We start from the raw sequence: 16,484 nt of genomic DNA, 5'->3' as shown, positions 1-16,484 counted from the left end.
GGCAGCTTCTTTACTATTTTTAGGCGCCACAATTTTTCCTGTGTCAGAACCAGTCCTGGTGGCACACACTTAGAATCTCAGCACATGGGAGGCTGAAGCAGGAGGATGGAGAGTTTGAGGTCAGTCTGGGTTACATTCTTCATGTGACCCTGACACAGAAAGAAAGAAAAAAGAAAAGGGTGAAATTTGAATGTGAAGGGTCATAAAGTTCTGAGAAGCCAGGATGGATTACCTGCTTTGTTAACTTGTGAGCTTCAGAGATGGCAACAGGGGTGTAAGCTGTGGACACCTCACCTCCACTTCGAAGCTGAGGGCAAATGCAGACAGTTCACAGACCAGCACACTGGGCTGGGGAGAAAAGACAACAGGTTACTGCAGCATCCCGACTGGTAGATGAAGGTCGGGGTCTGACTGACATTCCTCACGCGTGCAGGAGGGTGCACACACGAATGTGCACACGCTTGTAGGACAAACACTTACCTGGATGTAGAACTCTACTTTTCCTTGGAACATTTTCCCGTCTTAAAAATCATGTCTTTGAGATTTATAAATGTAATTTTAAAAGGAAATTTTAAACAACTTGGTAAATAATATGCTATTTTATTTTTTCCTTTTGACTTTTAAAAGTTATGGGTTTTCTTTTTATTGTTATTATTGTTTTTTTGAATTCCCTGTTTTGGTAATGAACTTATATTAGTATTTTTAGGTAAACCTTTTATACTTATTTTTGCGTATATTTTTCGTGTTTGGTTTTTTTTTTTTTTTTTTTAAACTTCTGTTTATTCTGTTGCCTAGAGAGATGCCTTCAGAATTTTAACCTCGCTACTTCCACTGATCCTATTCTGGAATTGTATTTCTCTAGCTAGCAATGACATCAGGCTGCAGATGACGGGCCAAGTTTAGCCTTCCATTTTTTACTTCAGTGTGCGAGTCCTCTGAACTCATACACAAACTGGCTGTTGTGGGTTTATGGCACCTCCACTCCACACCGCAGTTCACAACTATCTGTAACTTTAGTTTCAGGGGATCTAGTGCCCCCTTCTGGCCTCGGAGAGCACCAGGCATGTTTGTGGTACATAGATAGAGATGCAGAACACCTGTACACTTAAAATAATAAAATAACAACAATAATAAAAAAAACACCCTAAAGCTGAAATAGGAATCTCTGCTCTAATAACCATCATTTTAACTGTTGTGCTGTTTTTGGTTTTAGTTTATTGTGGTTTTATGGATTCAAGAGCTTGTCAACACTGTCAAGATTGTAAGCATTACATCACTGACAATGTATGGGCATCTGTATTTAGGTTAATTTTCAGCATGTAGGCGTAGTTTTTGATTTACTAGATTTTTTCTGGTCTTGCTCAGTTTTGTTTTGTTTTTTTAAAAGATTTACTTATTCATTATGTATACAGTATTCTGCCTGCATGCCAGAAGAGGGCACCAGATCTCATTATAGATTGTTTTGAGCCACCGTGTGGTTGCTGGGAATTGAACTCAGGACCTATGGGAAAGTACCTAGTGCTCTTACCTCTGAGCCATCGCTCCAGCTCTTGTTTTGTATTTTAGGAGGAAGTCTTGTTTTTTGGTGGTTCGGTACTGTTTTTGAAATCCTGAAGATTGATTTCCTTAGCTGACTGTTACCTGTTAGTCCTGTGTATTTGTATGTTTGTATAGGAGCGGGGACTGGTTAATCTAGAATTCCTCATTGGCAGTCAAAACAACCAGTCATCTCAATATTCTAAGTGCGTGTGTGTTGCTGGCCGTCAGATCCAGGTCCCTGTGTGCGAGGCACTGTGCTCCACTGCTGAGCTACACCCTTGAGACAGAAAGGAAACTGAAGGATTACAGCACTTATCTTGGAATCTGAACTGTGCTGTGCTGGGACACAGATTGTCATGGGAAACTGGGCCGCCTTGTTTTCCTTTGTCACGGGCTCTAACTAGTGACGCTTTAGAAGGTCACTCATTATACTGTTATCTCTGGGGATGTGCTTGCATTGGGGGCTGCTGACCTGCTGCAGCGCCTATTTGTTGTGTAACAGTCTCCTGAAGGAGTGCTGGGAGCACCAATCTTCCAGTCCAGTACTCTAGGCCCTGTCCCTGCAGACTTGTCCTGGGGAGTGAGCAGAAGGTTCCTCTCTACGCTTTGTAGCTCTCCTTCAGGCCTTTGGCCTTATCTACATGCTTTGCCTTCTCCCACCTCGCTTTGTTCATGTTACCCAGGCTGAAGCCTCATTGTTCCAGAAAAGAAACATGCTGCTCCACTGAGTGTGCAGAGCGAGACAGGAGAGCTAAGGGCTTGCCAGCAAGTCGACCTGGTCTTGGGCCCACCTCTATGCTTACAGCTCGCACGCACCTGTTGCTTTAAGCTTATGAAGATTCTGGGGTGAACGCTGTTTCACCTCTTCGTGTCAGCATTCCCTTCTGTGGATCCTGGGGTTGTGGCACCTCAGCTGTGCTGGGTCTTCTATTTCTCACTTACCTCCAATCTTCTGAAGGTTGCTTGAGAGTTCAGAATTCTTTGGGGAGGATTTCTCATATATATGGTATATAGGTCATATGCAATACTTAACTGGAGGTTGCCCTAAGTTAACTTTGGATGAGGGAACTTCACATATCAGAAGCCATGTTTGGGAGGTGAAGCATTTATATCACACGAGTAAGGGCTCGTTTCTGGAATTACGGTAGATTGTAGAATGGCAGAGATGCTTGATTAAGGGCATGCTGAAAAACTCCCACTAGTGCCTGAAATGTAGACGTTAGAAAGCTAAGCCCATGGTAGGTAACCCTTCCTTAACTGAAGTGTCGATTTGCAGGGACTGGAGCAGTGTGTAATGCAGAAAGGTCCAGTGGGATGACCCTGCCCTAGTTGTGTGTGTGGGAGGAGTTACTGAGCAGGTGTGCTGAATGCTAGTGCAAGCCTAATGCCACACCTGTTTCTGACTGTAGCTGCTTGGGGCAAAACTTGAGAGGCAGGAGCTAAGTCAAAAGGCCCATTAGCAGCCAAACATGCTAGTGATTCCACAGCTGATGTAAACTACTCATGAGAAACATTGACTCCCCCTGATTTTGAGATTTCTCATGCTTGTTTTGTCTGCGGCTCCAATAATTAGGGCAGTCCAGTTCCTCTAACAGGCTGTAAGGGGCGAGAGGACTTCCCATGGGAGCTAGCTGACCAAAAAATAGTGCGAATGCTGTTTCCTTTCTCGTAGAAAGCTGGGGTTAGTTGATTTCAGAGAGTTACAGACTCATGATAATTAAACCATATGACACCTGAAGAGATGTGTGCCCACAGAATTGTACCCATGTTTCTAACAATCCTACTCTCGAGTGTCCGTGAAACCCCAGGCAATGGAACCTCCAGTAGAGCAAAGGTAAACCTAGCACATACCACTATGTGATATCCAAATTCTGTGGTTTTGCTACCTTTAAATCATGTTGTTAAACCTGGGATTAATGCTTTTAATTCCTATTTTTAAAAGTCATATTAAAAACATGAACTACATTGAAGTGTATAGGTTTGGGAGCTGGCGGCCAGGTACAGGAGCTTTGTGCTTACAGAGATAACATGGCTGGTGCCCACTGCCCGGTGAGCAGCTGCTGGCCGTTGATAGCTGCTGGGCAAGGGAGGGTCAGTGGGCATTCTCACTGGTGGGGACACACACATGGGTAGCACTAGTGAGTCTAGAGCAGAGCTGGGGTGGGGGTGGGAGGAGAGAGATGGAAGATGGGTATAGTCACGTTTCACTGTAATATGTGTGACTCAAGAATAAAGAAGAAATGAATCCATGATACCAAGTTTACATGCTGTAAAGTCTGGGTTTGCAGCTCAGCAGTGGGTGGTTGTCTACATGGTGAAGACCCGAGTTTGAGGTCTAGCCTCTATGCCTGCAGTTTTGTTAAAGCTTTTGTTTTAGGGGTGTCTCTATGCGTTGGGTGTAAGTATGGCGGCATTGTTGCTGTTCTACTGTGAGTGCCAGAGAACTTTGGGAAGTAGTCATCGACGGTGAACTGGTGAGGCAGACAGGGAGGTAGAAGCTGTGTGCTAGCCTAGCTCTTGGAGCGTCTATCCTGGCAAGCCACGTGAGCATTCTGAGCATCTAATCTAATCAGGAAATTGGCTATGGTATCGTGCGCCCTTTGTGCCTTTCAGATAGGTTGTAAGGACCCAAAGTGACAAAATACAAGAAAACGGTGCACACACAGTGCTGTGCTAGGTGTTCATTTGCCTTGAAGGGCACACCTCGTCCCTTCATGGCTGGGACGGGTGCTTCCAGAATTCTGATGGCGTGCATAAGGTGCCATGTGTGCACACGGGAAAATGCTGGAAAGTTAGGGTGGGGCCTCAGGAGCCTCTGACAGGTAATGAAAAGCCAAGGAATGGGGACAGGGCGCAGAGCCTACCATTCCCAAAGGTTACTGTTCATCTTCACACGCTACAGAAGTTAGCACAGCCTCAGAGCTTCTTAGCTGAGTTCTGCCACAGTTCTATAGGTCAGAAGTCTGGGACAGCAGAACTCTGTTTCAAGGCTGTCCCAGGTGCTGTCAGGTTGTTTTCTTTCCTTCCATGCCCACGAGGTGACAGTTGGCTTCAGCTGGTGCTCTGTGGGCTGTGGAAGAGGTGGCTTTCCACCCCAGACTGCAGTTCTCGCCATGTGTCCCTGCAGGCATTCTGCTTTTATTTGGCAAGATTGCACGCCTCTAGCCTTGATCTTTGTCTTCTAGACCCACATTTGAAGGGCCTGTGTAACTAGGTTCAACTATCTGGGTACTTTTTTTTTTTTTTAATTTAGAGTAAACTCATTTTCAGCTAAAATCATGCTTTCAGAACCCCTTTTCCATATATGGTAGCACAGTTGTGACAGTGATATGTTATTCACTGGGCAAAGGTGATGCAGGACCTACCACATTAGACTGGTTTTTCTTATTGTGAAGTTGAGGCCTCTGGTCAGCTAATGATAAGCTATCAGGCAATGGAATATGAGTGTGAGCCTGGGTAGCAACACCAGTTTTCTCAGCAAATAGCGTGCACACACGTGCACAAGTCCCACAAACATGCGCACGCATGCACACACAACCCAAATGGAATCCAGGATCTTGCTGGTGTTAGGCAAGTGCTCTACCACTGAGCTGTGTCTCCAGCCCCTTAAAGTCATATCTGTCTCTAAGTGTGAGAGCATATTAAAGATCCAGGCCACCAGAGACCAGGCTTCTCTTGTGATTCTTGTCTTATAGCTTCAGATAGTGATCAGCCATTAGGCTGAATGTTACCAGGTGCTGTGGCACTTTTCTGGGCACAGGGTGTTTTAGAGCTCATTCACTCTTCATCTTTATAAACCATTAAAAATTTAAATTACTTTGTTTTATATTTGTTCAGAGTTGATGAGGCCTTCTGATTAAGGAGGCTGAGATGTAAGGCCAATCTTGAAATTCACATTGAGATACACTTTCAAGTGAGTAAAGGTCTCATCTTGGCATGTGGTCCTCTCGGCATTTGGGTATTTGAAGAGCTGAATTAGTAGAGCAGAGATTTCTCAGGAGTTATGGAGTCCCAGTAGGGGATTGGTTGCTCAAGAGGAATTTCCACAAGGCTGTAATAGTTCCTAACGTTTCCCACCTTGACCCAGACCCAGCGAGGAGCTCTTCCCTTCCTGTGGCAGCCTCTTCAGATCTCAGCCTTTCAAGCGGCTTGACTTGAAAACTGGCGCTAGGTCTAGGAAGGGTTTCAGATTAAAACTGCGCTCCCCACATTTCCGTGGGTGCTCAGCATCCAAACCTCAGGCCTGTGCTTGGACTGCAGCCACTTTGCAGCTACTCAGTTTCCCCAACTTTGATATAAGCTGTCTCTGGAGTAAACATGTTTGGTGGCCACCTTTTTCAAAACACACAGACTGAGTTATGTTGTTCTGGATGCTTAAGCCATTGGAAAAGATTTATGTTACATTCGCCTATTTGCCTGTTTCAAAGTTTTAAGTCCTGATTTGCCTTGTTTTGTCTTGGATGCTTAGAGGATACCTTATCCTTTAAGGTGACTTTCACATGGCTGATTGTAATAGGCTGTGTGCTGATTTTCAGGTAATCTTTAGAAGGGACACGTGTTAGAATTCTTTGTTGTAAGTGACAGAATTCAGTGTAGGCAAGAAGAAAAAGCATTTGTTAAAGAATGCCAGGTAGCTGACAGTTTTTCCAGGGCTCCAGACTGCTGCAGAGCAACAGCCTGTATAGTAGGCTGGCCTGATGGCTACATCCTGGCTCTTAATGAAAACGTTGCAGCTGCTCAGCAGTTGCAATAGCCGGCACCAGCATGGCACCTCCCACGGTACTGCACTCCTTTGGCTGTCTCCAGCTCTGTCCCTAGCTTACTGAAGGGTGACCTTTAACTTTACATGTCTATTTTTTTACTTGTGACTCAGTCTCACATGGGTGTGACTGATGGTAGGTCTCAAGTTCCCTGTTGCAGATAAAGGGAGGACTGGGCTAGTAAGTTTCTGAGGATTAACTTAGGGCCTCAGGAGAGCTGCTTATTGGAGAACATTATTAAGCTTGGGTCTATAGATGTGTCCTTCATGCCATTTAAACTCACTCTTAATTTCTGCTTTGACATAAGCATTATTCCTGTTCAGAGGTTAACATTTATATCTTTTCCAGAGTGAATGGCCAATTGTTTCTACACTGTTTTCTGGTGGGAAGTTTAGCTTACATATGTTTGTTTTTCTCTGTATATGTTTGTCTGTATGTGTGTGCACTGTGCTCATGACCTCAGCTCCACCCTGACCTTAGCAATGTGTTCACACATTTGTCACATTTGTTCACACAGTGTGTTCCATTTGTCCACTGTTCTCTCATGAATGACAGGTAGTTATGAAATTTTTTTTGTACGTAAAGCTGTGTAGGTGTGAAAGAGTGTGGAAAGGAGCACTTGGGTGAGTGAGTTCGGAGCTGTTTTGTTACTAGTGTGGAGGGTCCTAACGTTCTGGTTTTGTACTTTCAGGGCTGTTCTTAGCTCGCATCAGAGTAGACACCAGGTTTAGTACTTGGGGCCCTTTGTTCTGTGTTGAGGGTTCTAGTAATCAGGCTGTTCTTAGCATCTCAGTGTCCAGCTGAGCTGTGCAAGTAGGGTCAAAGAAAGGCTTTTGACTGGAGAGGTGGGCCCTGCTTTTTACTGTATATTTCATAGTTTTGAATGTTTCAGGGGCTTTAAAGTTAAAGCTGACAACTTGTTTTTAACAAACTTAAAATTTTGAATCATTTTGTTTTACAGAAAAGTGGCAAATATAGTAGAGTTTTTATATACTCATCACTTGGCCTCAGTTTCTCCCAATATTATCATCCTAAATGTAATCACAGTCTTATATACATTTTGCTAAGATTGACTGTCAGCTCGAAGACTTAGTGGGTAGTAGCTAAGTCTTCTAGTTGATTCTGTTATAGTTACTCTTTCTGCTTTTTCATGTGTCCCTTTCTGTTCTTTGAGTTCCTGGGCATGGAGTGAGAACAGAACCTCTCAGTGCATAGTGTCCTAGTCAGTGCTGTCTTCTAATCTGTACAATCATTTTTAAATATAGGTTTCCTCCAGCTCCTCAACACCAACAAGGACCAGAAGCAGGACATCCTCATTCACAGACCAGCTTGATGACGTGACACCTGACAGAGAGGTTAGTGTGGCATTCTCATGTCCTTCTCATGGGAAGTGTAAGCTGCTGATGGTGACAACATGGGGGACAATTTTGACAAGTCAGTTATTTGTTTTCTGGGTATTTATTTATTAATAATTCAACTGGACCTTTTCTTTTAAACACAAGTAGCAGTTACCCCTTATAAACTGTTGGAGAAAATTAATCTAAGAGGATAAGTATATTTATTTAATATTTGGAGCTATCAGAATAATTTAGTAATGTTTTGTTCAACATAGCATCTTATGGGGAAAAGCCTTAGATTTTTAAGCTGGTGGTAAGAAACTGAAAAGTAACAACCAATTCCATATAACTAACAACTGGCATGAAGATTTTTTTTTTTTTTTGGATATTTTTCTTTTCCGTGAAGTATAACGTAAATGTAGGATAATGTTAAGGGAATTGAAGAGATGGCTCAGTCGAGAGCATTTGCCGCTTTTGCACAGGAGTAGGTTGGTTCTAAGCACCCTCATGGAGACACTTATTGCTGTAATTCCAGTTCCAGGGGTTCTGACTCCCCAGGAGGCACTACCAGAGCGTGATGGATCTGCATCTGTAGGGAAAGCTGTGAAAGCTGGGAACCTAACTCAGGTTCTGCAAGAGCAACAGGTGCTCTTAACCACTGAACCGTTTATCCAGCCCAAGAGGGTTTTTTTTTTAAAGTATTATATTTTATATTTATTTATGTCTGTGTGCCACATGTGTGCCTGCTACCCACAGAAGCCAGAAGAGGGCATTAGGTCTCTTGGAACTGGAGTTACAGATGATTGGGAGCCACCAAGTGGGTGCTGGGCATTGAAGTTGGGTCCTCTGCAAGAGCAGCCTGTCTGTTAGCCTCTGAGCCATCTCTCCAGCCCCCCACCCCTAAAACACTTATTTATTTTTACTTAGGAGTGCTTGCATGTATGTAGGCATCATGTGTGGAAGTTGGAAGTTGCCTGTCTGTTGGGATGGCTGTCTCTTCCAGTTTAATATAGGAGTTGTCTTGTCCGCAACCTGCTCTTGAGGGCACAGTGCCTAGTAGCACTCTGGGAGGAGAGAAGAAATTATTGTTATAGCAAAAACTGGGAAGCAAACTAGAGACAGCTAGTAAACCATTGAGTCCAGGATTTCTGTGACTGTCCACCTCAGAAACAAAGACCAAAACAAATGAATGTAAGACTTCTTCCCCTGTAAGAACAGGAGAGGCAAGTGTGTGCTACCTTTCTTTGGTATTCTGGCAGTGGGTGCTGGGCGGGACATGTGACAAAAGGCGCAGGTGAAGGAAGAGTGTATAAAATGATGTCTGTCTGCAGACATGTAGAAAATTCCAAGTAAACTATTAGACTTAATAAATGAGTTTAGCAAATAAATGCAGATAAGAGGTTAATTTCCAAATGTATATTACATTTCTATGGAATAGTAATTTTAAGAAGCCCCAAAATGGGCTGGAAAGATGGCTCAGAGGTTAAGAGCACTGGCTGTTCTTCCAAATGTCCTGAGTTCAATTCCCACCAACCACATGGTGGCTCACAACCTTCTGTAGTGAGATCTGGTGCCCTCTTCTGGCTTGCAGGTGTACATGCAGGCAGAACATTGTATACATAAAGAAAGAGAGAGAAAGAAAGAAGAAAAGAAAAGAAAAGCCCCAAGTGAATTAACACACAGAGGAGGTATTTGACAAAGTCCAGCTCTGGTTCCCGATAAGAGCAAAGGAGAGGGGAGGGAACTGGTACACATGATGAAGCATGGTGATTGAGTTACTCACAGGCAGCTTCCAGAATGGTAAAGGACCTAACATCACCAAAGCTCGTTTATCTCCTGTGGGGGTAGGTGTGGGTGTGCATCACAGTGTGCATGTAGAAGTCAGAGGACAGGTTGGGGGAGCCCGTGTGGGCCAAGAGATTGAACTCAGGGCTTTGTCCAGTGAGCTATCTTGCCTCCCCAAACTAAAAGCCCAGGGGCACTCATCTCTAGTTCCATGCAGTATTTCTGTGTGTATGGAGGTGGAGCCCTGGTTCTGTCTGTTATTCTGTAGGCAGTGACACTTGCACCAATTGATGTTGAAATTAAATTGACTTTGCTTCCTTCATGACTCTCATTTGATCATGGTATGCTTTCTCTCTCTCTCTCTCTCTCTCTCTCTCTCTCTCTGTGTGTGTGTGTGTGTGTGGCTGGATTTGCTTTCATCAGTTTCATTGTTTTGAAGATTGTCATGTGTTGATAAGGGATATTCCTCAGCTTTGTGATTTCTGATTTTGGTATCAGGATGTACCAACCTCATAGAACAAATTGGTATTATTCTTTTGTATTTTTTTGGAAAAGTTTGTGAAGTGTTTGATCTGGTCTTGGCTGTTGTAACTCCCTTCATCCCAACCTGCTCTCCATTTTTCTTAATGTGTGGAAATGTTTTGATTACTAATTTAACCTCTTTAGCTTTATTCAGATTTATTCAGTTTATTGTTTCTCCCTATCAGTTTTGAAAAGTTGGTTCCATATCATCTAAATTATCTTAAGTTAACAGTAAGAGTTCTCATTGTCTTGCTTTTTCATCCACCTCAGCTAAAGGTTTGTTGATCTTTTGAAAAATTGCCTTTCAGGTACACCTTCCACATTAGGGATGAGCACTTTCAGAGTGGGAATGGCAAGTTTGAAGTCTTTATTTTTCTCAAGTCTTAGAGACCTTGAGTGAACCCTCTTAGAGTGTATATTGTATCTTCTTTCTCCATCTTTTTAGGTCTGTGATGTTTGCGTTGGGGCTAGGGAGAGCTACAAAAATGTTTTGCTTTTTAAAGATTGTATATGAAGTTGAGGGAGCTGTAGAGTGTTAATTGTGATCTTGAATTTGACTAATTGATGCCCCCATCAGTCTCTTCTGCATTTATATCAACACAGGTGCTTATTAAGGTACGCAGTGCTGCAAGTAAGAATAGAGCGCCTTAGGTTTACCACTTGGGCACTGGTATCTGAGTGAGGAAAGAGAATGTGTGAGCTTCTGAGGCCCCGAACTCCTTAGGGCGGTTCTTCCTCTGGTCTGCATAAGGGATGCCAATCAGATTTGTGAATAAAAATGAGGGGAAAAGACTATGAATAAAAATAAACGAAGAAGTTACTTGGAGTTAGCCGTGGTTTCTCAAGGACTTTCGGATGCCCTTTGAGAAGCTGCCGGGCTGTACTGCCTGCTGTGCTGAGCCTTCACCCAGAGGGCTTGTGCTCCTGTCACCCTTACCGGGCCAGACACCAGACATAGAAGATAAGACTTTTTTCTCTCTTGTCACTGAGGGATGTTTCTGGGTTCACAAACATGGCAAACACCTTTAGGCGTAGAGGGATTGAAATCATTCCTGAGAGGCTTGAAGTTGAGACCAAAGGCAGTTGTTTTCAACTGTAGCTCTGTAAGAGTGAAAACCTGCTCAGTGCAGTTTTGTAAGTTCCCCAGGGCTGATAATACACTGCTACCGTATAGCTGCTTAGGTGCTAGGTGAAGGCGGCGGTGTAGGCATTTACCTAGTTTCTCTTTGGACTGTTGGGAGGACTGACAATGAAAGTGTTTCGTGTTGGTAAGTTAGCACATGTGGCGGAGCAGCAGCTGCAGCTAAGGCAGTTCTCCTAGCTACAGTAGTTGGCTGCTGCTCTCTGCGGCTTGTTATGGGAAGCTTCTGTCCTCGGGGAGGCTTCATGATTAAAAACTAAGTCACACCTCTTTGAGCTTAGTGACTGAACCTGCGGTGGCTCTTCCCATAGAATCTGACCTAAGCTGGAGCCTTGGGAACCATATTAACTGGGTGGGAAGGGAGGGTCACAAGAAGGGATGAGAAAGACAATACTTTTCTCAAAATGAGCCTGTAAAGAATGGTTCTCACCCTTCCTAATGTTGCGACCCTTTAATACCGTCCTCATGCTGTGGTGACCCCAGCCATAAAAGTATTATGTTTTTTTGCAACTTCATAACTGTAATTTTGCTACTATTACGAATCATAATGTGAACATCTGTGTTTTTTAAAATCTTAATTTAATTTGTCTTAGATTGGCATACTGACACCTAACTAATCCAGTTAGTGGGGAGCAAGAGGCAGGAAACCCAGTGGTTCAGGGTTACCCTTGGCTACATAGTAAGCTTGAGGTCAGCCAGCCTGGCTGCATGAGAGCCCATTCAAAACATCAACCAGGCCAAGTAAAGCAAAGGTTTGTCTGTCTGTATTTATGACGGTGTCCAGTATAGTGCTGGGTGAAGGACTATTGAATGCTGCAGTCAGTATGTGCAACCTTAAAGTCCGGAGGGAAAGTGTGTATGCCTTTAAACTTTTGCACATACTTCTTTTCATATATGTCCTTTACAGGATATATAATTTATTGTATATCATGTACTGTTATATAGTGTGTTATATACCTTAGTTATACCTTATATAATTTATCTTAAAACTATTGCCATCAATGTTTTCCTGGGTTAAATTTTTAGCATTTTCATTTTGTAATAATTATATATGCATAGATTATAAAAAACTAGGGGGCAGCTAGTTTTCCTCAAATAGTAACATCCTAAGTACTTACAAAAGTTATACAATGGTCTCCAAAAAAGCAGTTACCTCTGAGAAATCTGCAGCACCCAGAGCCCCAGTTTAGATCTAACCTGTCTTATATGGACAGATCTTGTGTGCTTGTGCTTGTGCCTGTGTTAGGAATCTGTGAGGTTTTGTTTGTTTGGTTTGGTTTTTCTTTTTTTCTTTTCTTTGATTTTTCGAGACAGTAGATAAAGTGGAGAGTAATTAAGAAGACAAATGATGTTAACATACACATGCAAAAGAAATCATTTAAAGTGACATTTGACACCTATCTAATTCATGATTGTGGGTATTTGGTGTAACAGTTTCTGTAGGAAAAAAAAACAAAAAAAGAATATGTATCAAAATAACTAGTGTTACAGATTTTATTTCAGAAGTTTCTTATGTATGTACTTTTGATAAAAGTAGTTTTGCATGTAAGTCTTAATAAAGTTGTGTTTCATTGTTTCTATATTTCAGTGCTGTCTTTTAAGTGTTTAAAGAACTCATTTTAGTACTTATAAAAGTTATGCTGAAGGTGTGTGTTGTTCACATTTATCTTTAAGCCCACTTTACTGTAAGCCATGACTGACATAACTGTTGTCTGCATTTGGTGTAACTCAGTGAGCTAAGGGTGAGTGTAGAGCTGGGCAGCGGCTGTAGCTGTGCCTCATCCCTGTCACCTCCTCAGCTTTCCTCCTGGCATGGTTTTGCTGTTGCCACTGCTGAGGAAGAGGGTGGTGTCTGGTAAGAAGAGTGAATGTAACATCTCAGTGTCTACAAAAACTGAAGAATACGCTATTGTTAGCTGTGGGCATTACTCTCTGTCGGTCTTCAGAGCTTCATCGCGCGTTGCTGACAGTCTGCACTTTTGTGGGTTGTTTATATGAGAGGGGATCTTTATACCAAGTAGCCAGGTATACTGGGTGCCATGATGCCTGCTGCAGACATTATATGTATACCAGTTAGCAAGTGGCATCCAAGTCAGCTTTTGCAATCCTAAACTCACTAGTTCATTCCATTCCTGACTGCTCCTTTGGGGGTGGGATGATGCTCTTGATGGGGCTGTAGTGTTTTGAGTGCTGTGGTGCTGTGCTGTGAGATCACTGTGGTTTGTATTTCATCGTTTGTTTTGTTTTTACCTCTGCTTGTTACACTGACTGAGACAGCAGCTAGCCGGGATGGTAGCAGAGCCCGCCTTTCTCTCTGAGTACACTATCTTTGCTTTGGATCCCTCCAAACAGCACAAAACACAGAGAGACAGTGTGGTGAGTCCTCCCACCGCTTTCTGCCTTCCCTTGTGGGAATCACAACATTTGGGCAGCTGTAGCAGTAATTCTCATGTGGCTTATCACTTACTTCCCTCAGAGCATCTTCAGTGTTGCATTACTAACTCTGTTCTTTACCTCAAAGAACTAGTTGCTGAGTTTGCTGGCTAGCTGCTTCCTGGTGACTAACAGCATCTCAGTAACATCTCCTTTCCACTAATGTAGTGAAGGCCACCCCTACTTGTTAGTTTTGTCTCTTGGAAATGTGTGCTCATACTGAAAAACCAGTATGCATGGTCAGAAATCTGTTTTACTCTTGGGAGGAAGCCAAGAGTGTTTGACATGTGACTGACTTTTTTTTTTTTTTTAAGGAAAATAATGCATTGTGTAAATCATTAATTAACAACATTGCATAGGTAGGTGGATTCTATTATAGCATGTTCATTTTATTTTGAAACTATAGGTAAGAAGTTAAGTACAAAGTATATTGTGTTTTGTAATTGTGCTTTTTGAGTATGAAAGGAAACAGTTGTCTCATTTTTTAAAATAAGTAAATCACTTAATTTTAACCTCATATATGATTTATTTTGGGGATGTAGATATCTTTCTATTTGGAGTATCTGGTAAATGGGGACTTAATAATTTAAAATGTATCAGGGTTTACTTTCCATTGGTTCCCTTGGAGGACAGCTGAACTGGCTTTTCAGTTTTTCTAAGTGTTAAGAATTGGTTTAACGTGGTAGCTGGTTGTTCTTAAACCAGGTGGGCAGTGAAGGCTTGGTGTATACAGGGCCAGCAGTGGTCTTCAGTTCTATTCTAGAGAAGAAAGCAGCTCACGGTGAAAATGGAGTGTCAAATGACATTTGGAAAGCTGCTTTCTCGCTGCCTCTGGCTACAAGGAATACTTCCTGTTTACAGAGATATTTGGGGCTGAGTCAGGAGTCTCAGCTACATAGAATTTTCAGTTTATTTGAAAGAAGTAGGGAAGGTAAGGGAAAAAGACAGTAAAGAAAAGAAAAACATTCTGTACACGCATATAGGAGTGATGGAAACTTCAAAGACACATCTGTCATGAATATAGTAGAAAATAATTCAATTCTTCTATTGTCAAAAATGTTATAAGGTAAACATGAGTGCTTTAAGTTATTTAGAAATAAACTTCAGTAGACTAGACAAATTAATCTTATATAAATTTTATCTGTTCATGATTGAAAACATGAATTTCTTCATGAGACAAAAGGAACTTTAGAATAGTTATTTGGTATCATAATAAAAATTTAGTGGGAATTAATTACAAGTTCACCAAGAGCTGAGTTTTCCTTAATTTGTTTTTTTTTAAGATGTTTTTATTTGTTTATTGGGGGGTGGGTAGGTTCTTTTCTGGATGTCCTGGAACTTGCTATGTAGATCATGCTGTCCTCCAACTCATAGGGATCCTCCAGCTTTCCAAGGTAAAAGCAGGGTTAAAAGCATGTGCTACCTTGTTGGGGCTTAATGTAGTTTAAAAACATACTTCTGTCTCTACTCTTAAAATACAGCTGTATCCTTAGTGCTCAGCAGCCAAACCATGGTCATAGAAAGCTTGAAACAGGTATAATTAAGAAGATTGCGGAAAAATGAAAAAATAAAATAAAATAAATGAAGACAAGTTTGGCAGAGGAGAGGGTGTGTCTGGTCAGCCAAGCAGGTTTCAAACCTGCTGAGAATTCCCCCCAGGGAAAGTGTTGTAGACCTAGAGCCTCAGTATGTGGAGTGAGTTCTGCTTTCCTCTCTGGGAGGAGGACCCCGAGAGTTCTTGGGCTGAAGAAAGAGCCCAGGCAAGGCTTTAGCAAGCAGTGTCAGGCGTCCAGCACCAGGATGGAAATATTGTGTCCTGTCCTCTGAGAGCTGGTGGACAGAGATGTTAAGGTGTGCACAGCACAGAGGCGTCACAGTGTTGCAGAAGGAAATGAGCAGCATAGAGGGTGTTGGCTTTGCAGGTGAGCCAGTTCAGAAGCCCTGTAGACAGATGCCAAAATCTCAAGCTCTGCTTGTGCAGAGCCCTGCCTTAGGTTCACGCGGTGCCCCAGACCAGTGCTCCTCAGCCAGGCTCTACTGACTTGGCTAGGTAATGCAGGGTTTACAGTTAAAAATACTTCCAAAGCTGGGCATGGTTATGCATGCCTGTAATCTCAGTACTCAGGAAGTAAAGAAATTCAAGGCCAACCTCAGCAGCTTAGTGAATTTAAGACTAGTCTGGACATTTTGAGTCCCCGTCTCAAAACAATAAGCAAACAAAAAATTCAAAGAAAAGAAAGTTTTAAGAATTGTTTTAGGTACTACGTGTTGTGAGCTTGGTGATGTTTAAAGAGCTGTGGGGCTTTCTCAAATGGACCACTGCTGTGCATCAGGCCATCCCTTCAACAGAATATGGGCCTTGGTGCTGTCCTCCCCAGACCCCCACCTATTTTATGGAGCTCTTTCAGACCTTTCTTAATAATTGAAAGTTTGTTTTGGATGCTACAGGATATTGTTATAGTGTTTTGTAAGTAGTGCGTCATATATATTACCATGTAATTGAAATGGTGCTGAACAAGGAGGTAGGTTAGTTCCTATCTTCTCCCAACTGTTTTTTCCCTATGTAATTTTAAAGAAGTCTCTTAGATTGATAGACATTAAGAGCATATTTTAAAGGGAAGAGAGGTCCTTTAAAGGTTTAAGGAAAATTTGAAGTATATTGTGAATGAGAAATAGTAATAATGACACATGAATATTCCTTTTCACCACATGCCCATTACCCAGTATTAACAGCTCATATCCATCACAACCATTCTCACACTTCCGTGGCCACATTGTTTCCAGCCTCCACATACGCACATTCCCCCACTTTGCATATTTTTAGGAAATTAAATCCTACAGCTGGGGTGGTGGTGTACATTTGTAACCCAAGACTTGAAAAGCTGAGGCAGGAGAGGGTCCTTTGGACTTAGGAATTTAAGGCTACCAAGGCAACTTAGTGAGACCCCACTTCATAAAACAAGGGTG

At 42.4% G+C, this 16,484-nt stretch overlaps 1 protein-coding gene across 13 annotated transcripts in view; it reads left to right on the top strand.

The window, feature by feature from the left end:
* Positions 1–16,484, top strand: part of Golga4 (golgin A4) — an 87,227-nt gene that overhangs the window by 6,337 nt on the left and 64,406 nt on the right. For 8 of the 13 annotated variants that reach the window (XM_021652218.2, XM_021652212.2, XM_021652211.2 and 5 more), the window contains exons 2-3: positions 7,565–7,654; positions 13,362–13,460. In XM_021652218.2, the coding sequence (XP_021507893.1) occupies positions 7,565–7,654; positions 13,362–13,460 (189 nt within the window). Of the gene's footprint in view, positions 1–7,564; positions 7,655–13,361; positions 13,461–16,484 lie in introns of those variants that run through there. The other 5 variants (XM_021652221.2, XM_021652219.2, XM_021652220.2 and 2 more) reach the window with 2 other exon arrangements.

The sequence above is a fragment of the Meriones unguiculatus genome, chromosome 6 (assembly GCF_030254825.1).
Source record: "Meriones unguiculatus strain TT.TT164.6M chromosome 6, Bangor_MerUng_6.1, whole genome shotgun sequence".
Classification (NCBI taxonomy): Eukaryota; Metazoa; Chordata; class Mammalia; order Rodentia; family Muridae; genus Meriones; species Meriones unguiculatus.
Note: the sequence above shows the minus strand (reverse complement) of the source record. Positions and strands in the feature narration are given on the sequence as shown.